The 27,134-nt window shown below is 40.8% G+C and overlaps 1 protein-coding gene across 1 annotated transcript; it reads right to left on the bottom strand.

Annotated features, from left to right (window-relative positions):
• Positions 1 to 1,709: 1,709 nt before the first annotated feature.
• Positions 1,710 to 21,487, bottom strand: RSL24D1 (ribosomal L24 domain containing 1). The gene is made up of 6 exons (XM_024198089.1): positions 21,342 to 21,487; positions 19,724 to 19,837; positions 11,388 to 11,460; positions 7,821 to 7,884; positions 6,577 to 6,662; positions 1,710 to 5,056 (listed from the first exon to the last, which is right to left on the bottom strand). Exons 1-6 carry the CDS (start codon positions 21,420 to 21,422, stop codon positions 4,983 to 4,985), a joined length of 492 nt encoding a protein of 163 aa, XP_024053857.1. The 5' UTR covers positions 21,423 to 21,487; the 3' UTR covers positions 1,710 to 4,982.
• Between the last annotated feature and the right edge of the window lie 5,647 nt (positions 21,488 to 27,134).

Genomic DNA, 27,134 nt, shown 5'->3' with positions numbered 1-27,134 from the left:
ACCCGCATCTCGACTCCCATTTTGGATCTTCACTGACCCACGACTCCTTTAGACAGACAATTATAGAAGATCTTAACAATCATGAATGAAAACTATTGCACAAAAACACACAAGTATGAACTCTTCCAATTGCCTCAGTTTAAAATGCCCACAGGTACCTAGTCTCATTTGTAGATAAATGGACAATAAAACTATGAACATATATTATACAATTTAATATACAAAACAGCTAATTTAAAACAAGTAATTGTAGGGTGAACACTGCAGAAATAAGCTGAGATTGTTCTTGAATAGCACCTGCCTTATACAACTAATATTTTACTCCATTTGATACTTAATTTTGAAGAGAATGAAAATTAGCATTTAGACTTTACATCCTCAAGGCTCTATACAAACAATTCTCACATGATTGTGAAATAAGGAAACATCCCACTTCATTAATGATTATGAGACACTCGTATTATGGTGATAAATGGCACAAAAAGTACACAGATTTCAGAGATGGGGAAACTGAGGCAGAGAGGAAAAAGTAATTTTGCCCATTTCAATAGTGAAATTAGTGATAGAATTAGAATCCAAGAATTCATGACTCCCAATCCCAGGGTAAATGCTACTCATTGCTTAATTTAATCCTTTTAGGAACAAATATTCAAAAGGGTGTGCACAAAATGCATTCCCTCTGGCAGATACCAGATTTGCCCTTACAATGCACAAACTGATTTATAAGCACAAATTAGGCTATTTGTGTGTCTAAATTGGAACATGCAAAAGTGCATGTGCACTATTTTTGCATGTGTCCATTTAAATACTTGGCCCTTTATTTGTAAACCATAAGAACGTGCAAAAAATTAAATATAATTTTGCTATTACAACTGGTATCATACAACACTGCAGTCAGGAACTAGCTCTGTAATATTACCAGAACAATTAATTTATTCCTATGTATGAATCATTTTGAAACCCTTTCTTCTTTCATTCTATATAGTAGCATTAGGCATAGCTTGAGCTGTAAATCTACTTCAGTGAGTTAGTGTTTATTGGGTAAAAAAGTGAATTTTTAATAGTCAAGCTCTCAAGAGAAAAATTCTTGCACAGATGGAGTTTAATATTAAAGCATATGTTTTATTTTAAAATATATGCTTTTAAGAATCTTTGCATAAGAAATTGGCCATACATACAAATATGATTTAATCATCTATCACTGTATTTTGGAGGCAATCATCCTTCCAGGAATATAACTCTGATTGATGATGTACTTTGAGCAAACCAGTACCTAAATTCCAAGAGAGAATTTGATTGTTGGTTTAACATGGATGAAAAAATATGGGTTAATTATTTAAAATTGGTAAAACAGGTGCTATATTGCACAAGGCAATAAATGAGATGTGGGAAATAATCATGGACACTGAGACCCATGAGCAAGGCTGCGAGATGGTCACAGAGGTGCAGCACCACCAGGCTGCCCCCCACCAGCAACCACAGCACACACCCCGGGCCGCTCCCCACAAGCACCCGTGGCACCCCCAGGAGGCCCCCTCCCCCAATTTAATCAGGGGTATATAGTACAAGTCACGGACAGATCACAGGCCGTGAATTTTTGTTTACTGCCCATGACCTGTCCATGACTTTTACTACAAATGCCCGTGATTAAAATGTAGCCTTACCCATGAGCACTTAAAAAAAGATTGAGCCCAGTGTTCTACCTTATATTCTCTCATTAAAGCAGGCTCTACCCTGCAAGCTGTGTGAGCTATTTCCGAATACACATGCTGTATATGCCTACAGATCCCTGGCAATACCATTATTTAATGAATTTACACCAGTATGTTCAGATATCTGGAGTTTGAAGCCAAGGTTCTTTAATAGCTTTCTTTCATGAATCCTTTTAAGTTTAGGATGGGGGGGAGGAGAAAGAGAGGAGGCTTTTAGAAATGTATCCTTTTGGAATCTCAAATTTTATTCAATAAGGTACCAAACTTGTTCTCAAGCATCTCAGGCAAAGTGAGAAGGGGGTGGGAGAATCAACTTTCCCAATGCACAGAGCTAAAGCAGAATCTAAAGTCTAAAAAAAATCCTCTGCCCTAATGCACCACATATAAGGTTGGACTGCCCCTAAACTGCTGCTGCACACTGCTATATTGGGAATCCCTGTGCAACAGCAGGGGCTCCTAGCACCTCCCCTTCACTCCCAGCACAAAACTACACTAGTTCCATTTTCAGATGTTCTTTATACCTGTACAAGAAGGAAGCAAAATCTGAGCTTAAGTGCACCCTGAAAAAACTCCACACTATCCATCACCTATCATGAATTAGGTCCAACTTGCAAGTCGCCAATATGGCCTGATGCACTCTGAATAGAAATGCTCCATAAAATTAAGCTCTACAGTGTTACAATAACTGAAGTATTACATCTAACCTGTGATGTCCTTTTTCCATTAACAATTTTTTCTAGTGCAAGTTCATTGTTATGGCAGATATCAAATTGAAAAACTAAAGTCTGGCCCACAGAAAACTAGCTTTGTTTGTGTATCTAAAGAGAATCAGAATTTCCTTTTTAAAAACAGTACAGAAATAGTCACAGATCTGTAATCCAACTAATAAAATGAATCTCTGCTTTAAGTGTTGCTGTACCAGACAAGATAGGGTTTAAATCCTTTTCTTGTTTATAACTAGGACTTACCAGAGCCCTTGAGGCTCTTGCAGTGACTGCAGCCAGAGTCCTTGCAGTACCTGTCATCTTGGGAAGCAATTCCATCATCTTCAGCCCAGTATTAAAACAAATTACCTTTCTCCTGATTCAGTCACAAAAGCAAATTTTCTAAGAGAAAAATGACAATAGCTTTAGCAAGGCCTAGTCTTATTTACAACCTTTTTGGTAAAACCAGAGTGAATAAAAACCTCATAAAGCAGAACTTTTTCTCTCAAAACAATAGCACCCAGTTTTCTCAGTCTTTTCCTGCAGGTTTCTGTAAGAATTCCCAAAAAGGTGAGTCCAGGGTCAGTGTATTTTTGTGCAACTGGAATCCCTTTATTAGTATATACTTTAGATCAGGCATCAAATTACAGCTTACAATTTTATTTTAACGTATTTGATTATGTTCACTGTTTTGTTGCCCTGAACATACACAAGCTGCTTAATTTCTTATTTGATATAGGGCAAAGATATCAGAAATGCAGCATTTTAAAGATCTAAACACATATAAAGGGATACTTAACTTGCCTGTGCACAATGCTCAAAAATGGACACACTTGTACCTTTCAAAGAGAAAATATTCTCTGCCTTGGTGGAGTCTGAGCACTCATCTTCATTCGGGAGTGTATTTTAGCATCTAACTGATTTCACCCTATCAGCATACATTTCCTGGCTAATCTGGCAAATGATTTTGAGACAGTATTAAAAATCAGCACTTACACAGCAAATACAATTCATATCAGTCAGCCAAACACTGATCATTAGGTTTATGTGGCCACTATGTATCACACTTAGCAGAACTTACAATTAAACTTTACCTTCATGTCCTAAACGCCTGTAATTGTTATTTATATAATTTTAAATATGTTTTAACAGCAGTGTGTTAGCGTTTAGAATACTCTAAATTGACATTTAATTCAAGTGGATCTACATTTTTGAATCCAGGCACATCAGTATTCCCCACAGTCTCTTTCTGAACGTACAAACTGTAATTCTATTTTAATTTAAAACAAACAGCATACAGGTATATACATTTTTGAAATAAGGTAGTTTTCCAATTGAATTTACCTCCTATTCATATCAGGAATGAAACTGCAAATTATGATTTTTCAGTGTAATTAGCAGTGACAAGGAAGTAAATAATACTTAAAGTGTTTTTGAAAGGCTTCCCTAATCATGGTGTAGGTAAACAGTTGTCCATTGAAAGTTATTTATCTGAGTGCAACACTGATAACACTTTGGATGAAGAAAATACTACTATGAATATCCAACATACCTAAACTTTAAAGCAACTTTTCTGTCAACATAATTACAAAAGCGTTAAGTTACATTATACATGGTAAAAAGTTTGATTTATTGCATGTTTGAACTAGCCTGGTTTTGTGGCACAGATTCAAGTTCCAGTGGTTATACAGGTGATGGTTCCAGTCTCCAAACTGGAAGCCACCATTCTATCGGCAGCCTTCTCCAAACAATAGTAAAACTTGCATCGGTGTTAGTTGCTCTAATAGACTATGCTAAATCAAGAAGAGTTCTTTTAAACATGGAAGGAAAAAACACACAAAAACACTTTCCGTTGTTACATTTTAAGCAGTCTATTTCCCCCTAGTGGGATATAGTAAAAAGCTAATGCTCCACTGCAGTAAATATAGACAAAATGTGATTCTGCCATCCCTTGTAGGTGCAAAGGTGCAATTTACCCACCACTGGAGGGGTACGGCATACCAAATTAGAAAAGCCTTGGACCAAAGTCTACTGAGGAAACCTGCCACTGAAGCCAATTATACCTTGAATTATTAGCTAGATAAAAAGGTAATTACGCTGTCCCTCCCTGGACAATAAAGAGGTATATATTATCTCAAATGAAAGGCTTTATGTTATGCATCACTGATAATAAGGTTTTGTATAATTACAGAATTACAAAAAGTATTGTCCAAAAGCATTATCTGTAGGACAGCCATTTCATGCCAATTACCTCATTCTTATAATTACAAACAGTACTGGGTGACTTGCAAAATAACTTTTGCTCAGTAAAGTGTATTTTTCTCCCAATAAAGAACTGAGAGTACCTTCCCTTAAAAGATATAATCAAACACAATGTCTGGTGCTTCACACACAACAGAACACAGAAAAGAAAGATGTGCATCTAGGGTGTGTTTAATCACCTTTCATTTCAATGAACAAATGTCAAATGAATCAATAATGCACAAGTCAGAACTCTGAAGAGGAGAGTCAAAAACACTAAGTAAGTTGAGGAGGTAAAAATAGAAGGAAAAAAAGGACAAGGTTTTTAGGACTCTTCTTCCATAGCTACAGCCTCTTGCAATTTCTGTACCATTTTCTCCTCCAGCCGTTTTGCTTTGCCTTCAAAAGAAAAGAAAAATCACACATTTTAACTGAACATACTTTTATTTAACAAAAATTGTCATCGAGAGAATTCTCCAATTACAGCAATCAAGTTAACACATATTTGTTATGACCTTTATTATCAGCTAGCCACACTGACAAAGAGGTTTTAACAAAAAGCAGAGCTGTCATTACTTTAATGCAACAACTAAAATCAGCTTCACTTTTGCATAATACACTGATGATTCGCCTCATCTAGTACTATGGACTTTTGCCAGTTGGCAGTATCAATCAGAACTTCATGCAGTAGCATGAACCACTCCTTTGGTAAAGGGAGCAAAACTGAGAGGCTCCTGCTCCCTTCTCCAGATTTAGAAGAACCGTCCCAGGAAAAAGGAAACAGAGGGGAGGATCAAAGCGGAATGAAACATAGGCAAAAGCACACCGCTTTTTTACACTGCCCACTGTTAGCACCACACATCAGAGATCTACAATATTATAGACAATTTGCTGTAATGGACTATATTAACATAACCATATAAAATAAGGAAATTTAAAATATAATAATATATCAAATCAACATCCACCAAGATCAATTTACTAATAATTTTTTCAAGGCATTAATAGACAAATTTTCAGCTGATCTCCATTTTGCATAAGGGTAGTTGTGTGCCTAAATACATGCAAAAGATGGAGATCATTTGAAAACATATCCTATAAAGAACGTATTTAAGAATAAAACAAATTTCATAAATAAGACAATGTCTACACAATCTATTTTACCAATACTTTTTAATTCATAACCTAGTATTGGTAGTAAAGAATTTTGGACCAGCAGAAAACCAGTTGGGAGGAACAGATTTTTCCAGCTGTAACCTCAAATGGAACCAAGAAAAATGTAAATTTTGCTCAGTAATGGAGAATATAAATTCTTATCTGTGCATTCTTCAGATACATTTTGATTAATATTAACTAGACAATTCAAAAATAGGTTGTTAATTAGCTGTAACATATTAAGTTTAATAAACATTTGCATTTGAGACGTCATGTTACAAACACTCAATTATAGAATGAAAGACACAAGATGAGTGAGGTTCAATAAAAGATAATACCTCACCCACCTTGTGTGTCTCATGTCCTGGGACCAACATGGCAACAACACTGCAAACAACTGAATTATAAAATGTCACTTTTTCAGACGGGATTATTTGCTATTGAGTCCAACATTTCAAGAAGTCTGACATTGTACAGCTGTAGTAACTACAGTATAATTCAATGTGTGCCAACGACTGAATTTAAAATGATGGAGACCAGACACATAACGAGGTCAGCTGATTATTTTGATACTGTAGAATCTGAATAGGTAACAGACACTGATGGAATTCTGCCTGCCATGGGTGAAGGACAGATGGGGGAGGTTGGTCTTGTGGGGGAAGGAGAAAGAAGGGGATTATATCTGGCTCATTAAATGATGGATGTTGCTCAAAATAATTATACATGAACTATCCAACCAAGAATTCAATAAATCCAGTTCTTACCTGCATGTGGAGCCCGAACAAGGTGTATGTTTTGCTTGACTTCTTTGATGTCTTGTGCCTTCTGCAGCTCTTTGCTCTTCTTTAGTCTGAGAAAAATAAGGGGGATTATTATTTGTGAGATTATATACTAAAGCTTAACTTTTTTTTTTTAAATAAATTTATATACATTATGTGTAGGGCTCGGTATCTGTCACGGAATTTGCGGAAGTCACGGATTCCGTGACTTTCCCTGACCTCCGTGACTTCTGCAGTGGCTGGTGTGGCTGATCCCAGGGCCGCCCAAGCAGCTGCTCAGGTGGCCCCAGGGACAGCCACACCAGCCACTGAGCAGCAGTCCTGGGGGCTGCGGGAGCCGTGGCGGGTGGGCGGCCTTGGGGGCAGCAGGCGCAGCCACTACTCAGTGGCCCTTGGCAGCTGGTGCCATTGGCCCACCCCCAGAGCAGTAGCCCCCCTCCAGCCTCCCAGAGCAGTGGCCCTCTCCTCCGCTAAGATTTAGTTAGTGGTATATAGTACAAGTCATGCACAGGTCACAGGATGTGAATTTTTGTTTTTGTTTATTGCCATGACTTTTACTACAAATACCCATGACTAAATCGTAGCCTTAATCAGGTGTATTAAATCTTAGTGAAATTTCACATCTCTCTGAGTCCACTAGGGAATTATAGTGGTAGTTACAACTAAAATAGAATCCAATAAATACTGATGCAATGGGATGACAGAGAAAGTTTCAAACTATGAGAAGTTTATTCAGATTTTGGAAACCTCAAATTACGTACAAGTCTTCCCCCACCTTCCTCCAAATACCAGAATACAGCTCCTAATGTTTGGCAAGATCTCCTTTCCCTTGAACAGTCAGCATTATGTAGACTCATTTCTCAAGCTTCCTAATGTGTTACCATGCTGACCAATATTGTCTTATTATTTTCTTGTACTTCCCAGTCTGTTTCCATCTGCTGTCTATTGTCTTAAACAGCTTGTAAACTCCTTGGGGCAGGGACTGTTTTGTTGTGTTACTGCAACGCCTAGCATAATGGTCCATGACTCTCCTGTGTGCTATGGTGCTACACATAATACATTAATAATACTTGCACTACTGTTCGTGTGTCAGGAGCAAACAGCCATTTAAAATTTGTGAGCATCATCTCCATGGAGCAAGGGCCATCTCTTTGCCACATGCCTGTACAGCAGGATGCAACCCAGAACCTGATTGGGATTTCTTAAGTGCTACTGCAAATCCTTCTCACCTGTTCATGATAAATTTAGCTTGGCGTTTTTGTTTGATCTCTTCCACTCTCTTCATTGCATCAACTGAAACAAACAAAAAAAAAAACAGAGTTTTTAAATATTTTTAAACTTGTGTGTTTGATAATCGAATTAACATCCTGAAACAATTTAACTAGTACTGTTTTAAAGGTACATTTTACTATAATGTGTTCCTTAATATGCACAGAACCTAGAGTAAAAGAAACATCTAATGATTATACCAGAGAAGTTCTCTTTGCAATGTAGTATTGACGGATACTATTCTGTAGCTAGAAATTATCATCAATTTTACTTTTAAATTTCAGTTCAAGCTTCCACTTTGTCTATACAATCTCTCTCTTATCCTTACCATCATTTCTCACAATGGAGGACTTTTGTTTCCAGTTCACCATTATCCAAATGTCATTACCCTTTTCCCCTTAATAATACTTCTTCCTAACTTAAAAATAAATGATGGTCTCACATGCCACAAAATTATCATGACTGAAACAAAATATAGCAAACTAGTGCAGAATCAATGGGATCAAAAGAACAGGACAGCACAGCTTTAAAAGACAGTAGGAGGCAGAATCACTTAAACAATAATATAATGGTTAAGAATGCAGTTCAATTCTATACTCTGATTCTCTAACACAGAGGTTCTCAAACTGTGGTCCACGGACCAGTGAGCTCCATTCAGGTGGTCCATGGATAGTTCCAAGGTGTGCGCCTGGGCTGACTCACACAAGAGAATGAAGGCAGGCGTGGCTCCACTAATTAGGTGCCTGGACTCTGGAGAAAACGCACATATAAGGTGAGATGGTGGCCTTGGGGGAAACTGGGGGTAGGTGGGATGGGGTAGTGGGGTGAGAAGAGTGGGTGGGGGAAATTTGGGATGTGCAGGGCTGCGGCAGCCAGAGAAAGAGGTGACTTTCACAAGCTCCAGGGCTGCGGCTGCTGGGGAGAGATGGCCCTCCTTCCCAGCCTCAGCTCTGTGGCTGGTGTGGCAGGGGAGAGACACCCCTCCTCCTTCTCAGCCCCAGCTTGGGGGCTGCCACAGCAGGGGGAGAGAGGGCACATCCATCACATTAGAAAGGTAAGACTACTGATATTAAAATATATGAGTTGTGTGCTTTTATTTGTAGAACAAAAAAAAGTTAATTATTCTTTTTTTATATAATGCTTTTATCCAAAGTGCTTTACGATAGCTAACAATACAAACAATCATTAAAGATCATTAAAGATCCAAAGTGCTTTACGATAGCTAACAATACAAACAATCATTGGAAAGATCATTAAAGTGGTCTGCTGAGACCCTCAGCAATCAAGTGGTCCACACAAAAAAAAAAAAAGTTTGAGAACCACTGCTGTAACAGTTCTTCAAAAAATAAGGACTAAGTGAAACCCAATGCCTGCCCACAGCCTGACTGCCCAAAAAATTTGAACTCGTTTGAACAGTGATGTGAAACAAAAAACCAATATAAGGAAGATCAGGTTAATCCAAGGTTAAAGATGCATAAATCCAGTAAAATATACTCTCCTTCCATTCCCAAATCTCTTGCCTATAATTGATGAGATTTACAAACGACGGCTCAATCAAACTTAGGGCTAGATTGACGGTGCTGTAAATTGAATAAGCAGCACAGGTATACCAACAAACTCTACAGAGCAAATATGCTGTCACATCAACATACTAACTTTTTTTTTTAATGTAAACAATGCAAAGACAACCTAAGTATCACTTTGAGATCATGTTGTAAGTGACAAGTAAAAGTAATTGACACTTATTTTTTAAACAGAAACTCATCAATTTCTTGCTGTTGGGAGTGGAAATTTTTTATTGAAAAAAATGGACTACTTGTGCAAACAGACTGAACATTAGGTACCTACTAGCAAAGATGTAATACATACTTACACAGGAACCTAAATATAATTGTGGAAACACTAAAGGTGAGTCATTAGAAAATGAAGCAGGAGTCCTAGCAGTTACAACTTTTTAGAAAAAAGGAACAGCATATTTTTAATCACTATGCTCTTCAACTCTTTACTATTTTGTTGTTGAAACAATTGCAAAATTAGCTATTTAAGTCTTAACAAAACTTAATATTAATTTTTAAAAATATGTTTACTTAACATCGCACCATCAAAGGAGCGAAGAGTTAAATAATTTATCTAAATTTTAAAAGGTCTGGACAATTTTATTAACAACTTGCGTAGGTTCACCTCTAAGGGTAATCACCCTGAAGCATGAGCTTTGTCATCTGATTATTGCAGGAATGAAGCTTTTTTTCATATGCACATAAATAAACGATTAGACCAATGCATGATGGGTTTTTCTTCACTTCCATCTCAGGGATCAGGTATTAGCCAGTTAGGGGCAGGTCAGTGAACATGAAAGATCAATGGTCTGATTTGTATGGCAAATCCTGTGCTCCTAACAATAGGATTGTGAGAAAATGCTGAACACAGACCAAGTCAGAGTTTTTAGAGTGGTACTCAATTTTTAATTCTCACCATCATACTTCTCCCTCAAATGCAATAGGAGCTGTCCAATCTTCTTAATTTTCTGGCTTTTTATTGGCATTCATGACAAAGTCTTTTGGTCAAATTGTTTGTTTTAAAAAACTAACAAGGACAAGAACATTTCTGGTAGAAAGCTATAAATCTTCAGAGCTATGGTGATCTATTGTGTAACTATGTATTCGGATCTTGTGCAGTATGTATTAAAAATGCCTAAGAATGAAAAGTATTAACTACTTCACGTGTTACACATTACTTGCTTTCCAGATTTCATTAAAAAAAAAATCTAAGCTGGTTTTAAGAACACAAACACATACAAAAGTCATTGCAACATCAGTAAAAGCATTTTAAAGAAGTTATGTGTATAAAAGTCAATTTATCAGATTGCTCTGAAATTAGGTATTCAAAAAGCCTCAGACATCAAGTTTCAAACAGAAGAATGTGTTTTACTGCAGAGTTATATACCTATGAAAACTTTTGTAGTGAAAATTCTGTGAATGACAATGATTTACAAAGGCAAATATTGTAATTTATGATTACAGTTGATAACTGAGCATCATATAGAGTGATAAGAATCATATATTCTATTGCTATGGTTTTGTAGAAATGGAAGCAGAAAAAAAAGTATATCTGTAATCCGAGTAGAATCTTGGTTTGTGTTGAGTAGTCCCTATCAAGTTTGATATTGCCCTTTTTACAAGTGGAGAAAAAATGTGGACTCATTTACCATAAAAGGCAGCAATCATAAGGGACAGGTCTATCTAGATTATAATGGAAAATTAAATTTTTTTTTGTATGAAAATACCAAGAATAACCCATTTCATTTCAATGACGTGCAGCTGGGAGGCAGAACAGAAATTCCTGTTCTACTTTGGGGCCCATTTAAAAATAAATCTCTTTTCAGGTTTCTAATATTTACAAAAGACTAATTATAAATATGAACATCAAGATTTAAAGTCTTCTGACAACTGAACATGGAAAAACATGGAAAGAAGATCTTATTCCCAGCTAGTCTTCTAGAAAAGCTGGCATTTCCTAAAGTGACTTACCAGTTTTGCTCCACAGCTCTCTCTGGTATTTCAGTGGCTCGTTTCTACGTTTTTCGAATTCAAATGAATTATCCTGTGTAAAAAAAGGAAAGTGAGTACAGCTTACATTTAGATGCAGTAAGTGGGAAATACACAGTTTTAGGAACAAGGAGCTGCATAAATAAAGTTATTATCCATAATTTACATTTGTGAAAAGAAATCTAAAGGATCTCAACATAAAATTCCCTTCATTTTATCTAAATATCTATTATAGATATTTCTCTAAACCTGTAACAAACTAATTTAAATACAAAACATCTTAGCAGCTCTCAATACTAATTTCTGCTACATATCATTGAATCCTAAACTTAATATTGTTAAATATACTTGTGTGTCAGGTCTTTAAAGGAAATACTTTTTTTTCCTCCCCCCCACACCCAAAGCAGGGGTGAAGACCAGCAATTACCCAATAAGATCATTTTCTGAGGTAACGCTGAGTCATGGCAGGGGGTGAATAAGCCCAGGGCCCTGTTGTGATGGCTAGGAAAGAACCCATAGAAGACTCTCATAACAGCAGCACGCAATAATGCTAAGAGGCAGAATTACGCACTCTGACCTATGCTATGTTACTATGTTAATTTAACAGAAGATAGGGGAGAAAGAATAGGCATGAGAGAAACACCTCTCACACACAAAGATACTTAACAAGAGGAAGCAGGCAAGCAAACAGATTGCCTCAGAGATGAGAGTGATGTTATTGACATGAACTGTGACCATAAAGATCATTGTTGCAACCACTGTTATATATTTGTAGCAAATATTGTACAAAGGTTGTTGTGTGAGGTGTCTATAAAAAGGTTATGATTTGCTGGTTATAATTATGCTATCTTTATGTGCGTATCTTTTTGTAGTTGAAGTTATGAATATTGGCTATGTACTCGTATCTCAATGTGTTTTGATTTGAAGTAGCCTCAGTGAAGCAAATTTGGTCAGCTTCTTGAGAAAGGATTATTCTCAGTAAGTGCCCAATCAAGCAACACTTAACTGACAATAAGAACAGGAGTACCTGTGGCACCTTAGAGACTAACAAATTTATTTGAGCATAAGCTTTCGTGGGCTACAGCCCACTTCTTCGGATGCATAGAATGGAACATATATTGAGAAGATATATATTATGGCAAACCCAGGACAAACAGCTACAAAGAGGGGGTAGTAATCAGTCCCAGGGGGTTAAAAAGGCCTCTCCCAAGCCACTGAGGAGAGAGAACCATGGGGAAATAAGGTTCAGCTGGACAAGGGGTTACCAGGGAACTAATTAGGTTCAGCTGGCTCCAACTGCTTGGGACCTTTTTAAATCCTCCCCAGCGTGGAAGGGGGGGGGGAGAGAGAGGGAGAGAACCAGGGAAGCTGTCAGTAAGCTAGGAGCAGCAAAGGCTCTGAACCCTTCCTGCAAGGAAGGCTGTGCTCTGTCCCCAGAAGGGAAGATAAACAAGCACAAGGGGCTGACTGAGAAAAGGAATAGCCAAACCCTGTGCTACCTACAAGGATTTGCCTTGCCCAAGCCTGTCTCTCCAAGGCTAAAAAGGACTGAGCCTGCTGAGGAGAAGAAGAAGGTACTTTGCCACAATATACATATACAGAGAGCGTGAAAAGGTGGGAACTGTCTTACCAACTCTGAGAGGCCAATTAAGTAAGAGAAAACTGACAGTGAACTGTGGGAGATGCCAATCCACATCTGAGCTTTCCTGGTAACATTCAAACTAACATGTAAACAATGGTGTCAGCCTGTAAAGAACAGAGTCATGCATAGACATGTAACTTGCCCATGTGACTCCAAACTCCATCTTGTTGCTGTGATTTTGCAGAGAAACAAGGGGTTTCCGCCCACAAGAGAAAGAATATAAAAGGCCCTGGAAACCCCTCCATTTTGTCTTCAATCCTGCTTCTTACTTCTGGAGAAACCTTGCTACAAACTGAAGCTCTGAACAAAGGACTGAATGACCCATCCAAGCTATGGATGTACTCCAGAGACATGATTTAAACCTGCTGTTTATTCCATCACTGCTACAAGCCTGAACCAAGAACTTTGCCATTACTGTATGTAACTGATTCCATTTAACCAATTTTAACTCTCATCTGTATTTTTTTCTTTTTCTGAATAAACTTTTAGGATTTTAGATTCTAAAGAATTGGCAACAGCATGATTTGTGGGTAAGATCTGACTTGTATATTGACCTGGGTCTGGTTCTTTGGGATCAGGAGAACCTTTTTTCTTTTACTTGGGTATTGGTTTTCATAACCATTTGTCCCCATAACGAGTGGCACTGGTGGTGATACTGGGAAACTGGAGTGTCTATGGAAATTGCTTGTATGACTTATGGTTAGCCAGTGGGGTAAAACCAAAGTCCTCTCTGTTTGGCTGGTTTGGTGCGCCTTAGAGGTGGAGAACCACCAGCCTTGGGCTGTAACTGCCCTGCTCTAAGCAATTTGTCCTGAATTGATACTCTCAGTTGTGTCCAGCCAGAGGCAGCATCATTACAATGAGCTAACGATGAGAACATGTTGCAGGAGGTTCTAGGTGGGCACTAACACTCTATATCGGTGTTTCCCAAACTTGGGACGCCGCTTGTGTAGGGAAAGCCCCTGGCAGGCCGGGCTGAGGGACATACTGACCGCTGCTTCCAGCAGCTCCCATTGGCCTGGAGAGGCGAACCGCGGCCAGTGTGAGCCGCGATCGGCTGGACCTGCGGACGCGGCAGGTAAACAAACCGGCCCGGCTCGCCAGGGGCTTTCCCTACACAAGCGGCGTCCCAACTTTGGGAAACACTGCTTTATACATTAATCACCATAGAGAGTTGTCTGCAGAGAGCTAGAGAACCACTGCCAAACATCTCTATGCTCTTATCCTCCCTGCTCCCTTCATCTCATTGAAAACACCACCACTGACTTCTCCACTGCAATGGGACAGCCCCATTTTGGAGATGTGGAGGCTTGAGCCAACCCTCTCCATCTTCAGATGGACGAAGGAATCCTTTGCTTATGAGAGTTGAACTATGCAGACATCACCTGCTGTGCTTCAAAGGGGGACACTGACTGCAAGCGGAGGGAAGGAGAACAGCCAACACAAACTGTTTGACGTGGTTCTCTCTGTTCCCACCACCTCTAACATATCATACCCACAGCAATCACAACTCTTTTTAGTGGTTAGTTCCCAGCAGGCCCCTTCCTCCCTCACAAAGTAATCCCTGCATGCCTGTCTGTCTCTGGAACTACCTATTCTCTCCTCTCACTCTTCCCATGGCTTTTGCTACATATCTTGATGCAGGATGGGCGTCATCCAAACCTGCCTTGCACCCCCAGTGATGAAGTATCTGGAGATCTGTGGCATTTAATCCTGTTGAGCTCCACCACTGACCAGCTACTGAGAGCACCATAGTAGCATCTCTGCCCAGTGTGGCAATAGCTGGGGTATCTTCTGCTGTCCACTCCATGTTGTTGCTAAGAGAGAGCCCTGTGGAGCTCTCTCTCAAATATCAGTAGGACAGGGTTTATTCATGGTTTTGAGATGGAGATTTTGGGGACCCTACATCACTACCACCCTCCAAACAGCAAACATATTGGCCATAACCTTCACTTTTTTGTTAATCAGGGACAAGTCACCATTTTAAACAAAGAAAACTTGGTTTGAACAGAGAGCAGAGTGGGCAGCAGTTCTCCTGAGTCAGCACCAGGTAGTTATGCATAACGAAATGACTAAAAATGGTATCAGAGGGCTATTCACTGAATCTAATACATCATTTGTTCATTTCCAGATAGTTCTCAGAAAAATGCCAAAGCACCACTTGTAAATGGTCTCACACAATTTAACATCATTCACAATCTTCATTGAAAAAAATCTTACTGAAGGTCAGTTTTAAAGACACTGGAAGACCAAAAAATTCCTTTTGTATCTGTTAGCTGGAACTGCAGCTGTAACGATAATACCAATCCTTTCAACTCCTCTGTATTTGACCATCTTGATTCGATAAACATCTTAATAGCAAGAAGAGAGAATGCAGAGCTCTAAAGGCCAAATCATTTTGCCATGGCTCTTAACAGCTACAGCTGCAGACCCTCAACACCCAGGAACTGCATCCCTAATTGTTAACTACCCTACTCTCTTTCCAAACCAACCTCAGATTGCTTACTGTTTGGAGAAACATTCTAAATTGTTTATTGTCTACATAGATGTCATTTACATTACATCCTTCTGCCAAAAATCATGTTTGTGTGGTGAACTTAAGAAACAAGAGTAAGATATTAACATGTTGGGTGAAAGACTATGGGTTTGGGAGGCAGGAAGGGAGTTTTGTTTTTTGGAGTTGGGGGGAAGGAGGACATCGAGTGAAGCTAGTTCTAGGTATAAGCAGATCAGAGTAACTGTTTTAGGCTTTGTCCATGCCATTGTCTTTTCAGTTACCATCTAAACAGTGAAAAGAAATACTTTGCTCACCTATAACACCTTTCAGCCAATGACTGCAACACACTTTGCAAAGAAATTAAGGCTCACAACACCCTTGCTAGGTATGCAATAACCCTTTTTACAGATGCTGAAGAGAGGTATGGTTATATAGGTCATCTATGGCAAGAACCAGGGCGATAATCCAGATCTCCGCGCTCTATTTTATGCTTTAACTACGAGACTAACTTCTCAATAAAAGAAACAAGGAACATAAGCCCAATGGTTTTGCAGGAGCCATAAGATCACCATTAAGCACCTGATCAAGTCAGACTACAGACACTTCAAAAGACACAAGAAAAATCTAGAGAAATATTCTGGGATTCTAAAACCTTGTAATGTTGTTACTGAGCTTTAAGAGCCATTTGTGCAGAAAAGTAAATTAGGAAGAAATTTGCAACTTTTCATAGTGATGCTTCTTGGTACTCTGAAAGCAAGACTTAAACCCAAACTATAGTCAAGGGAGGTAGAAAAAGTTCTAGATGGCTCCAGTCTACTTGGGCTAGGGGAATTTTCAGAAATCAAAATGCAACAACCTGGACTAGATCCATCAATTAGGTCAGGAGTTAGAAGTGCCATAAGCAGTAGTCTAAATGTAGGTCTTAATGGTCATCTTAATTCTGAACCAAGAATCCTGGTAACAACCCAAGCTCTGAAAGGGGAGAGGATGAGAAATGCAAAGACAAATATTTTGCTCTGTCCTAAATTATTCTGAGTAGCCTTAACTAACACCAACTAGAATAGTAAAAAGTTTTATACAGCTGTCTCAGGAAGTCTCTTTCCTCTACCACATGGAGGAAAAACGTCTCACTAGTATTCCCAGACTAGCTGACCAAATGCCACTCAGAAAGGAAAGACAGCCCAAAAACATAAGCATTGATTAGATGTTCCATCCAGTCCAAGTACAGCAGCAAGAAATCCCCAAAGGAAATAATTATGTGTTAGTACCAGAGATCTGAACACCCTCTAAGCACAATGTGGCTGCAAAAGCCTCTCAGCACCCCAGAAGTGCTCCTAAAAAGACACATACAGCACTGTCCAGTTGCTGGTTATATTACAGCTAATGACAACATTCATTTGCTGCTTGCGATGCTAAAAAAAGTACCTATATACTGATTGGACAACGTTCAATTCAGCACATATATTTTAGTGGGATTTTGATAGGTAGTTCTGGTGCTACCCATGGCTCTGTAGACGATGCCACCTCTTTTCAGTTTATTTTCCCTAATAACAGGAACCCTTTAGGTTTAAACAGAGCTTTTATCTACAATATACTGTAACTTGGCCTCATATTTGAGTTTTGTTTTTAATTTTTGTTTTTCCTTTTCTTTATAAATTAGAATAATGTCAGCTTCTGTTAGGATACTGTTAAGCCTAAAATCTGAAGTGAGGAGCTTAAGAGAATGTGAGAACAGAACAAACTAAGGTCTTCTGACCATTCTTCCTACTCCATCAGATCAGGGATCTCAAAAAAAACAAAAACAAAAAACACCACAGTAGAACTCTTCTAAATTAGTTTTTAACAGTATAAAGACACACAGTACCTCTTCAGAAGGCCCAGTTATTACATAAATGCCTAAAGATTATGTCTGGCAGCCACATTAAAAACCATACTCTTGGCTAACTGCATAATAATGTCTACAGGGAAGTTACACAGACAGCAGTAGGTCACTAACAGTACCAAAAAAGTACTGAGCACCCTTATTTTTCTGTTAATAAAAGCTAATTAAATCCCGATAATCCTCTATTTAAGGACTGTCCTAGCTATGTATGCATATTTAATCAATTTCTCCCAGGGAAGTAACTCTGTCTTGAAATTCTTTTAACTTTTTTTTTAATCTATTTCATGCTTGGGAAATGAAAGAATCCTTGTGGGGGGAAGATTCTTCTTATAAATTCTCTCCTTATAGAGAAAGATCAACATAGTTGACTGCCTTACACTTGAGAAATCTATATAGTCTACAGATTAAATTAAAGATGCTTCAGAACAAGAAGTATATTACAAAGGGAAAATGCTTTTGCTAAAATGAATGTAAACAAGAGAAATACTCTTTTCCAATAAATAAGTTTTGAGTCTGAGGAAAGCATAAGCAAGATGTTCGTCAAAATTGCATCATCATAACTGCTGCACCTGAAGCACTGAAAGTCTAGAACTTTATGAGCAGAGCATTTAATGACAGGCTTAAGAACAAACTGGTAGGCTTGTTAGTTTTCTCTGATATGACACCTGCCCACACAACCAACCCCATGAGCAAACACTAAAATATCTACGCTAGCAAATGTGGGTACAATAGATAAAAGAACTGTATATGTGTAACTACCTGATTTGCGGACACAACCAATGTACTCATCTAAGTTGTCATTTGCATCCCCAATCAACAACAGGTGCAGTAATTTTAAAATTTTCACTCCTTAATTAGGACTTGTCTACACAAAAAAGTTGTACTGCTTTAACTATACCCACACAATTCTTCCCCTGGCCAGTGTGGATGCAGTTATACTGGTATAGCTTCAGGGCCGGTGCAAGGAAGTTTCGCACCCTAGGCAAAACTTCCACCTTGCGCCACCCCCCCTCCCCACCCAGCTAACCCCGCCCCCCCATGGCAGCTAACCCTCCCCCCCACCACCCCACCCTCCGCCCGGGGAGCCCTAGGCAGCCACCTAGTTCGCCTAGTGGTTGCACCGGCCCTGTATAGCTTATCCCCATACTATCAGTTAAAAAAATATGTCTAACCACCATAATTATACCAGTATAAAAGTTCTGGGTAGACCAGGCCTCTGTGAATGCCTATGTTCAAGAAAAATTAAGAACTTCTGCACCCTACCCCCATATCTGCCAATGAATGACTTGCTGAAAGCCAAACAACAAAACTCTGCATTTTGATTTGATTTCTGTAAAAAGGAGGTGATACTCAACTTACAGGTGTGTTGCAAGGTTTAATTTGTATTTGTAAAATACTTTGAAAGCATTGGATGAAAGATGCTACAGAAGTGCAAAATACTATGTTGTTGTTGTCCATGCTGCCCATCCCTCTCAGCAATGGAAAACAAACCTTTTTCACAGGGCTTTGGGCCTTGCTGCCCCGGCACATCTGGAAAGCCGGAAAGGCAAAAAAAGAAAACTCTGTAAAACTAATTTCCATTTGTTTTACTGCTGAATGTGTGGTTTGAGGATTTTTATTTTTTTTTAAACTAACAGATTTTAAAGGAATCTCCATGTCTGTGATTCTCAGTAGTGTGCAAGCTCAGGCATTTACTTGATAAATTGGGAACAAAACATCTCGAAATTGATGTACAGTCCTAGGATTAAAAGTGATTCAAGCAAAATGGGCAGTTCTTTGCCACTTCACATCATCATTATCTGTGATAAGATTAGCCATTCTTATCACAGATACTGCATGTTTATGACCATAAAGTTTAAAGCTACAACTACTACTACATTATTCTTCACATGTAAGACAATCCTTTTGGACTTCTAAATGATTAGGAGTGCCATGAAGAACAAAAATAATGGTTATATCTATTTATTTTTCACAGTAATTCAAAGAAAGCACAACACATTTAAACTGAAAATACAGAAGCCTAATCAGAAAGGCAAATTTCAGGGTTAAAGAATGGCTAGTTTTAAACTTTCAAAAGAAAAGCATGTGCTTTATTATTGAGAAAATGGAAAGACCAAACTGTATTTTTAGAGCACTGATTTTGTTCTCACTGTCTCTGGGGTCACAGAAGCACTTGCATACCGTGATTTGCCTGGCTATGGCACTTGGAGTATTACATGCGTAACATTCATGTTTTGTTTTTATTCTTGGCCAGTGTGTTTAAGTCCTTTAGTAGTACAATACCACCAAGTACTTACCACTGTTAGTTCTTTACCAGCTGCTTTCCGGAAGGCTTTGGTCCATCTGACCTTTCTGGGATTTCGTTTCTTTTTAAAGTTTTTGTGGCATTTTGATCTGCAGAATCTAAAGACCTAAAGAAAGATTAAATACAAATAGAAAAAAAGTCCATAATCAAATGACGTTATTGCCCACCCCATCCAAAATAACTCTGATGAATTTAATGTATCACTAGATCACGTAAATCAGTACAGAAAGATACTGCACAGGATAAATAATACAAGTCTCAGTGTATCTTCTGCAATGATGGTATTATTCAAATTAGTAGTTTGAGAGAGTTTTAGATCATTATTTTTACTTTGTTTTACTTTACAAAGTCACATTACTCTGTTTTCACAATATCTTCAGTTACAGTCTGCTGGGAACATGCACGCATCTATATGGCAATTACCTTTAAACAAACTGATGGTCAAAGAACTGTATGGTACAGGATTATTGAATTCCCACATGCAAAAATAACTACAAAACCTTAAAACTGTGAATTTTCTATACCTATCACCTAGTCCTAGAGCTAGTGCTTTCTTTACAGGATAAGCTTCTAACTGCACATAAAAATAGTCAAGTTTTGCAAGGTACAGAGAAAAGATACTAAACAACTACTTTTTAGAACTTAATTTCAACTTTAAGGCCCCAATTCAGCAAGGCACCTAAGCACATGCCTAAATTCTAATGGTTTCAGTTGAACTTAAACATCTACTAAACTTCAAAACTGTATTTAAGCACACGCTTAAGTGCTTTGCTGAATCAGGGCCTAAATGTGTCAAGCATTTTTAGTCCAACACTGGTCTTTACAATGGAGCAAATGCTGATATTTACATTTTGCCACATAAGTACTTTGAATTTTGGTTGGGCAGAAAAGATTTTGCCTTAATTAATATTGGACACCATCTAGAATAGGAGCAAGGGGTGTGATTCCTGATGAGAGCGAACTCAAGTATAATTGTAGCATAGGCAGTGACAGCAGGGCTTAGCCATGCCTAGCATTAACATGCTAAACCCTGCGAGTATGTATCCGGCTAAGCCAGTGATTTTCAACCTGTCGTCTGCGCACCGCTGGGGGTCCGCAGACTATGTCTAGGATTTCAAAGCAGCCCGCATCTCCCTTTGAAAATGTTTAGGGGTCTGCAAAAAAGTGGAAAACCGCAGGTCTAAGCGATGCCACCGCTGCCTGCGCTACCGCAGCTACATCGCTCTGTAGACTCATGGCAGCTCTCCTAGAACCAGGGCTGGTATGCCCGTGTGAACTGGGAACACCACCCCCAAAACACCGCGCCCTCAGCACACGGCAGCCGGGCGGGAGCGGACGGGGAGCGCCCGCAGGCGCCGGGGCAGCCCGGCGGCGGGGCCAGGGGCCAGCCCAGGCTGCGCTTTAACGCGCTGGAGCAGAGCCGGTCCTTAGACTGGCCTGCTCCCGCCCCAGGCTATATGGGCCCCAACGCAGCCCCGGCTTGGACCAACCCCGTGTGGCGATGCGCCAGCGCCCCCGGCCCAGCCCCTCGGGCCTGCCGCGGTGCCCGGGCCCCTCGCGACCCGCTCGGCAGGGTCCCTCCCGTGCCGCGCAGCGCCGTCCGCCCCGACCTTGCAGTCGTTCCGCACGAACATGAGCCCGTGTCCCGGGTAGACGGGCCCGGAGCAGAAGTAACATTTCTCGATGCGCATCTTGCTGCCGACTGAACCCTCCCGGCACCCAGCCGCCTGGCCACGCCGCGCTGCGCAGGAAGTGACCGAACACACCTGACCGGAAGTGCAGCTTAATGCTCCCTTCCGGATAGAGCGTCTCCTCCATGAGGGAGAGCGACGTGAACGGCTCACAGCGTCCCCTGCTGCTTGTTCATGAGCAAGGCAGCCAGCTGGGCCTCGCTCGGCCCCTGGGGCCCCCAGTGGCTCACCCCACAGGAGCCAATTATCAATCAGCAAAGAAAAATCGAAGGGTATTAAAGATACAGCAGAGGTTCTTGTGATTATTTTTTTTTTTATTAATTTTTTTATTAATTTTCATAAACAAATACAAAAAGGCAAAGGACAATTGAGGAGAAAAGACATGAGGGAAAAGCAGCAAGTTCTGGTGGAATGGAAATCTGACATTATCTGAGCCAGCTCAGCATTTCTTTGTCCAAATGTATCAAGAAACAGGGTCCAACTTCCTTTTAATTCACATAATTGCTCTCTGCGTCAATACAAAGGGTGTTCTTTTTTAAATAATGAAATGGTTAATTTTTACAACTGTTTGAGATAAATAAAAATATAGTTGAATGGCATAAAAATACAACAAAATGTTGATTGTAAACTCTTTGGGACAGAAACTATCTTCTGCTCTGTGTTTATCCAGCATGTAGCATTATGGCACCCCAGTCTTGGCTGGTCCCTTGCCATTACTGTAATTAAGATGATTGATGATTATTAATAATATCTAAAACCCTGATCATGCAAAGCCTAACTAGCCCCATTGACATGCTTACGTCCCTGTAGAATCAGGGCATAAACAAAAGTTTAAAACAATCAGCTGAAGTTTTAAAAAATTAAACACAATCTAAAACAACTGAAATGCCATTTCAGCTTCATAAACATCTGAGAAAATGTTATACAAAAAATTTTAACGGTTTAACAAAATGTAAAACTAAAATCTCATTAGTTTTAAGAAATCAAGGCCCCCAATTCTGTAAGTTGCTGTCCCTTAGGTCTGTTCGGGCCTTTCTTGAAATCAGTAGGACTCCAAACAGCTGCAGGAGTTAGCACAATTCATAATATCACAGAATCTGCACAAGTAGAGGTGATAGTCCTCCACCAACCCTGAGCAGATTTGTAGGAAAAAGTAATAAGGTTCCAAACTATATTGCTTTCTTTTATGGAGCCACTCCATAAACTACAGGCATTTCAATGGTGTGGTCCTTTCCTCTTGCAGATCCCAGGAGATCCACTGGATTTTTGGGATGGAGATGTGGCTTATTCCACGGGGAGGGGAAAATAGAGGGTGGAAAGACCTTGCCTTGCTCCTTGAATGATCTGAAGTAGCTCCACAGGGAGACCCTCATGGAGTTTTTTTCTCCCACCCCAGGACAACCTACTATAGGAGGGATTACTCTACAAACATGGTAACTTCCACTGGGACAAAGTGAAGTGCCACATATGATTTGAGCCCCTGTGGTAACTGATTGTAAGGTCTGTCATTCAGTTCTGACCCAAATATACTTTTATGTCTCTCACAAGTTGGCTGTGTTGTGCCTGCTAGTTACTGTAAGCTATTGACAACAAAAATAATGGTTTATGAGGTGGTAAGGACACTTTATTGTTGTTTATACTCAGTTGTATCGAATTTAGAGTAATTATACATAATAGTAAACCAGGGGTCGGCAACCTTTGGCACGCAGCTCATCTGGGTAAGCACTCTGGCAGGCCGGGCTGGTTTGTTTACCTGCCGCATCCGCAGGTTCGGCCGATCGCGGCTCCCACTGGCCGCGGTTTGCAGCTCCAGGGCAATGGGGGCAGCAGGAAGCGGCACGGGCCGAGGAATGTGCTGGCCGCCGCTTCCCACCACCCCCATTGGCCTGGGACTGCGAACCGCGGCCAGCGGGAGCCGCGATCGGCCGAACCTGCGGACACGGCAGGTAAACAAACCAGCCCAGCCCGCCAGGCGAGTCGCGTGCCAAAGGTTGCCGACCCCTGCTGTAAACCATGGAGGAGTCAGTGACCCATAATATAGCCAACAATAATTAGGAGTTACTGCAATCCAAATGAAAACTTTTGGGTGAAATAAACAAGCCCCTCTCAGGACAGTATCTTAATTGGATTCCTGATACTACAAGTATAACAAAAGTTTACCTTCTTTTGCAAGAGATGCCATTACACTATATGTCTGGTGGAAGAAGAACTCACTAACCAGGACTTACCCATAAAAGAGGAAATAAATTGCTTCTGTAATAGAAAAATATATCAACAAATATATAAACAAAGTTCACTTCATTTACATATCCAACAAATAGCATTCATGAAGTTAAAAGCAAACAAATTTAAAACACAACCTTCCCAGAGTTGAATCTTACAAAGAAGAGATTGTGTGCAGGAATTTTATAATAGCCCTTTAAATCGTTTCAAAGTCCCTTCTGTTGCAGAAGCCATGAGAATCCTTATAGAACAGCAGTGTATCCAAGTAACTTGGCTTGTATGTTTGTATGTAAAAGCAGTTATTTGGAACCCAGTTTTCCTCATACTCTTAATGTTGTGTAAAAGACAATGTGCAAAGACACAACAATGATCTAACTTCTCACAGGCCACATACTGCAACATAGTCCAACCGAACTGCCCCTCTTAACCACACACAGCAACGTAGTCCAGACAAGTAGGCCCTGCTTGAAGGCCCCAACAAGCTAAAGGAACACCACAAGGAAATATACTCTTTAAATAGGAACGTAAACAAATATTTGAAAGTGAAATGGTAAAGCAAATAGGGTGCCTCCTCCTGAATGTTAATGGCTGCTTCTGCACAGGAGAGTTGATCGACTACTGCTTCAGCAGTGGTCACTGCCATATTGGAGGGGAAACAGTAAAGATTGTCTTCCCTTTGGAGGGCATAAGCCTCTTTACTATATGAAACACCTCCTCCCCTTCATCCCACTGAGATAACTGTGCTCCGGGACAGATTTGCTCTGGCAAAGCAATTGTGGAGATTGTCACAGTTCATGAAAACTGCATCTTATTTCCCTCATGGACCCACAAGGGCACCCACTTCTAGGCTCTCAGCTGTCAGTGCTCTTGGGTGGAGACTCGCATCGCACTCCCTCACTTGCCAGGCCGCACAGTTCCCTGCCCACACTCTGAGTTCCTCTGCAGGTCAGACAGCCTAAATGTTGCTTTCTCTCCAGAGGCTATAAACCGCATAGTTGCCCACAGTTTTAAATTACCACACAGCTCTGATGCCCCAATCTACTCAGGTCAATATTAGATTAGATTATTATTGTTGCATTCTTGTTTCTCTCTCTTATGTAATAAAATGTAGCATATTATTAGTCTTTATGTATATTTCCTGCATATTCCAACCTCCTTAACCATACAGGAGCTGAGATGTGTTTAATCAGTAAGGATCCATCCTGCTACTTGAGCCTTACACCCTGTACATACTGTACTGGTAGTATTCAGGAGCTGTAGTTTGGGATGTCACTGTAGCATTCAGGATCTATAATCTGGGATGTCACTGCTTCAGAAGGAAGTCATCTGGTCTTGTGTACAGTCTGCCCAGATGAACCATCAAACCTTGGTTGCAGTTAATCACAATAGATCCAGAGACCGAAGACTTTCTCATACCAGTGAATCTGTTTCCTATAGGAGATCACAATCAGAAGTATGTGTTGGTACTGACTGTAACTACGACATAGCTCAGGGGGGTACCACACTGTTTGGCACAAAAACAAGTGGTAGTAACCTACACATGTCATACAGTCTACAGCTGCCACAAACTCTATGGGAGCCAGATGACTGTGCACCAAAATGACAAGAACTGTCAAGGACATTGTCCCCAACTGCAAATCTGCTCTAGTGTTTAAAAACGCTACCTTTGGGGGGTGGAGGGTCACCATTAGCTTGGCAAGTAAGTCCAATTGCTATCAACACGTCTTATTTTGCACCCAGGGTTTATTAGCCCAAAAATGAGACATCGGGGCAAAACGATTTTGTTCTCATCCAAGTGGTAGTTGGACTATATATGCAATCTCAGACCCCAAAGCCTGCTTCAAATCTATGAGAGAGCTCCACCTGGTGGCCAACTGAAGCAGTAACTTCTAAATCATTAAAAAAAAAAACCCCACAAACAAACAAAAACCCCTTCATGCACTGTCTAGTGCAGTGGTTTTCAAACTGTGGGTCGCGACCCAGTACCAGCCAATGGGAGCTGGTGGAGGCGGTGAGCCACGCAAAGCCGCTTGTGCACCTCCACCGAGCCAGACCTGTTGCTGGCTGCTTCTGGGGTGCAGCATGGACCACGGTGCCAGGACAGGCAGGAAGCCTGCCTTAGCACTCCCGCTGCACCGCTGACCAGGAGCCGCCTGAGGTAAGCCCATGCCCCAATCCTGTACCCCAGCTCTGAACCCCCCCAACCCAGAGCCTCTTCCTGCACCCCAAACCCCTCATTCCCAGCCCCACCCAGGCCTGCACCCCCAGCCCAGAGCCCTGACCCCCTCCTGCACCCCAACCCTCTGCCCCAGCCCTGAGCCCCCCGCAAACCCAGAGCCCTCGCCCCCACACCCCAACCCTCTGCCCCAGCCCTGAGCCCCTCCCACACCCCAAACCCCTCATTTCCAGCTCCGTTGGGTCACAGGCATAAACAATTTTCTTGGGTCACCACTGGTCTAGTGTTCACAAGAGCAGGAAAATGCAAAGGAACATGTAGTGCAGGGGTCGGCAACCTTTGGCACGCAGCTCGCCAGGGTAAGCACCCTGGCAGGCCGGGCCGGTTTGTTTACCTGCTGCGTCCGCAGGTTCGGCCGATCGCAGCTCCCACTGGCTGCGGATGCGGCAGGTAAACAAACCAACCCGGCCCGCCAGGGTGCTTACCCTGGCGACCCGCATGCCAAAGGTTGCTGACCCCTGATGTAGTCTATTTACCCACTGATCATGCCTACTGTCAGCATCATGCTCATCATTTTAATCCATTGTGTGAGAGGCTGACAACCACTCTCCTGCCTGTCCTCCCCATAGAGAATTGTTTTGATAAAAGCTGGGAGCAGCTGAGGCTTCTACAGACAGGACTAGTCCCCAAGGAATGGGGTTGGGTGGAAAATCATTATATGGTGCTGTCCCTTTAAAAATAAGCTTTGTCCTCACTTTTTCACATGGTTGACCCTTATTTCCTTGAAACATAGCTGGCCGCCCTAGAATGGAGCAGGACTAGGAAATAAGCTTATGTTTGACAACCTCTGGGCTCTCACTGTGTTTGCAAAATTCTGTTTTAAATGTGAAAAATTTTGAGTAAAATAGAAAATGCCCCCAAATGCCAAAATTCAGTATAATGCCAAGTGAGGGAGTGCACATAGTACTTAGAGTCAGGGCCCAAGAGTCACAATTATGGCGTTACACTTTTAAATCTACCATTGATTCACTGTGTAACTTCAAGCAAATCACTTCTCTGTGCTTAATCCTCCCTCCCCCCATCTGTAAGAGCTTGGTGCTCTAGTGTACAACTGATATTTAAGCAGAATGCCCTATTAACGTCAATGGTGAGTTCTGCTTTAAAGCTGATGGCTCAATATGTTACTCTCTAAGGCAGAGGTGGACAAACTATGGCCTGCGGGCCACATCCAGCCCGCGGGACCCTCCTGCCCGGCCCCTGAGCTCCTGGCTCGGGAGGCTCGCCCCCGGCCCCTTCCCTGCTGTTCCCCCTCC

Source organism: Terrapene carolina, unplaced genomic scaffold (genome assembly GCF_002925995.2).
Source record: "Terrapene carolina triunguis isolate 2854851 unplaced genomic scaffold, T_m_triunguis-2.0 Scaffold67, whole genome shotgun sequence".
NCBI lineage: Eukaryota > Metazoa > Chordata > Testudines > Emydidae > Terrapene > Terrapene triunguis.
This window is presented reverse-complemented; position numbering and strand designations above follow the sequence as displayed.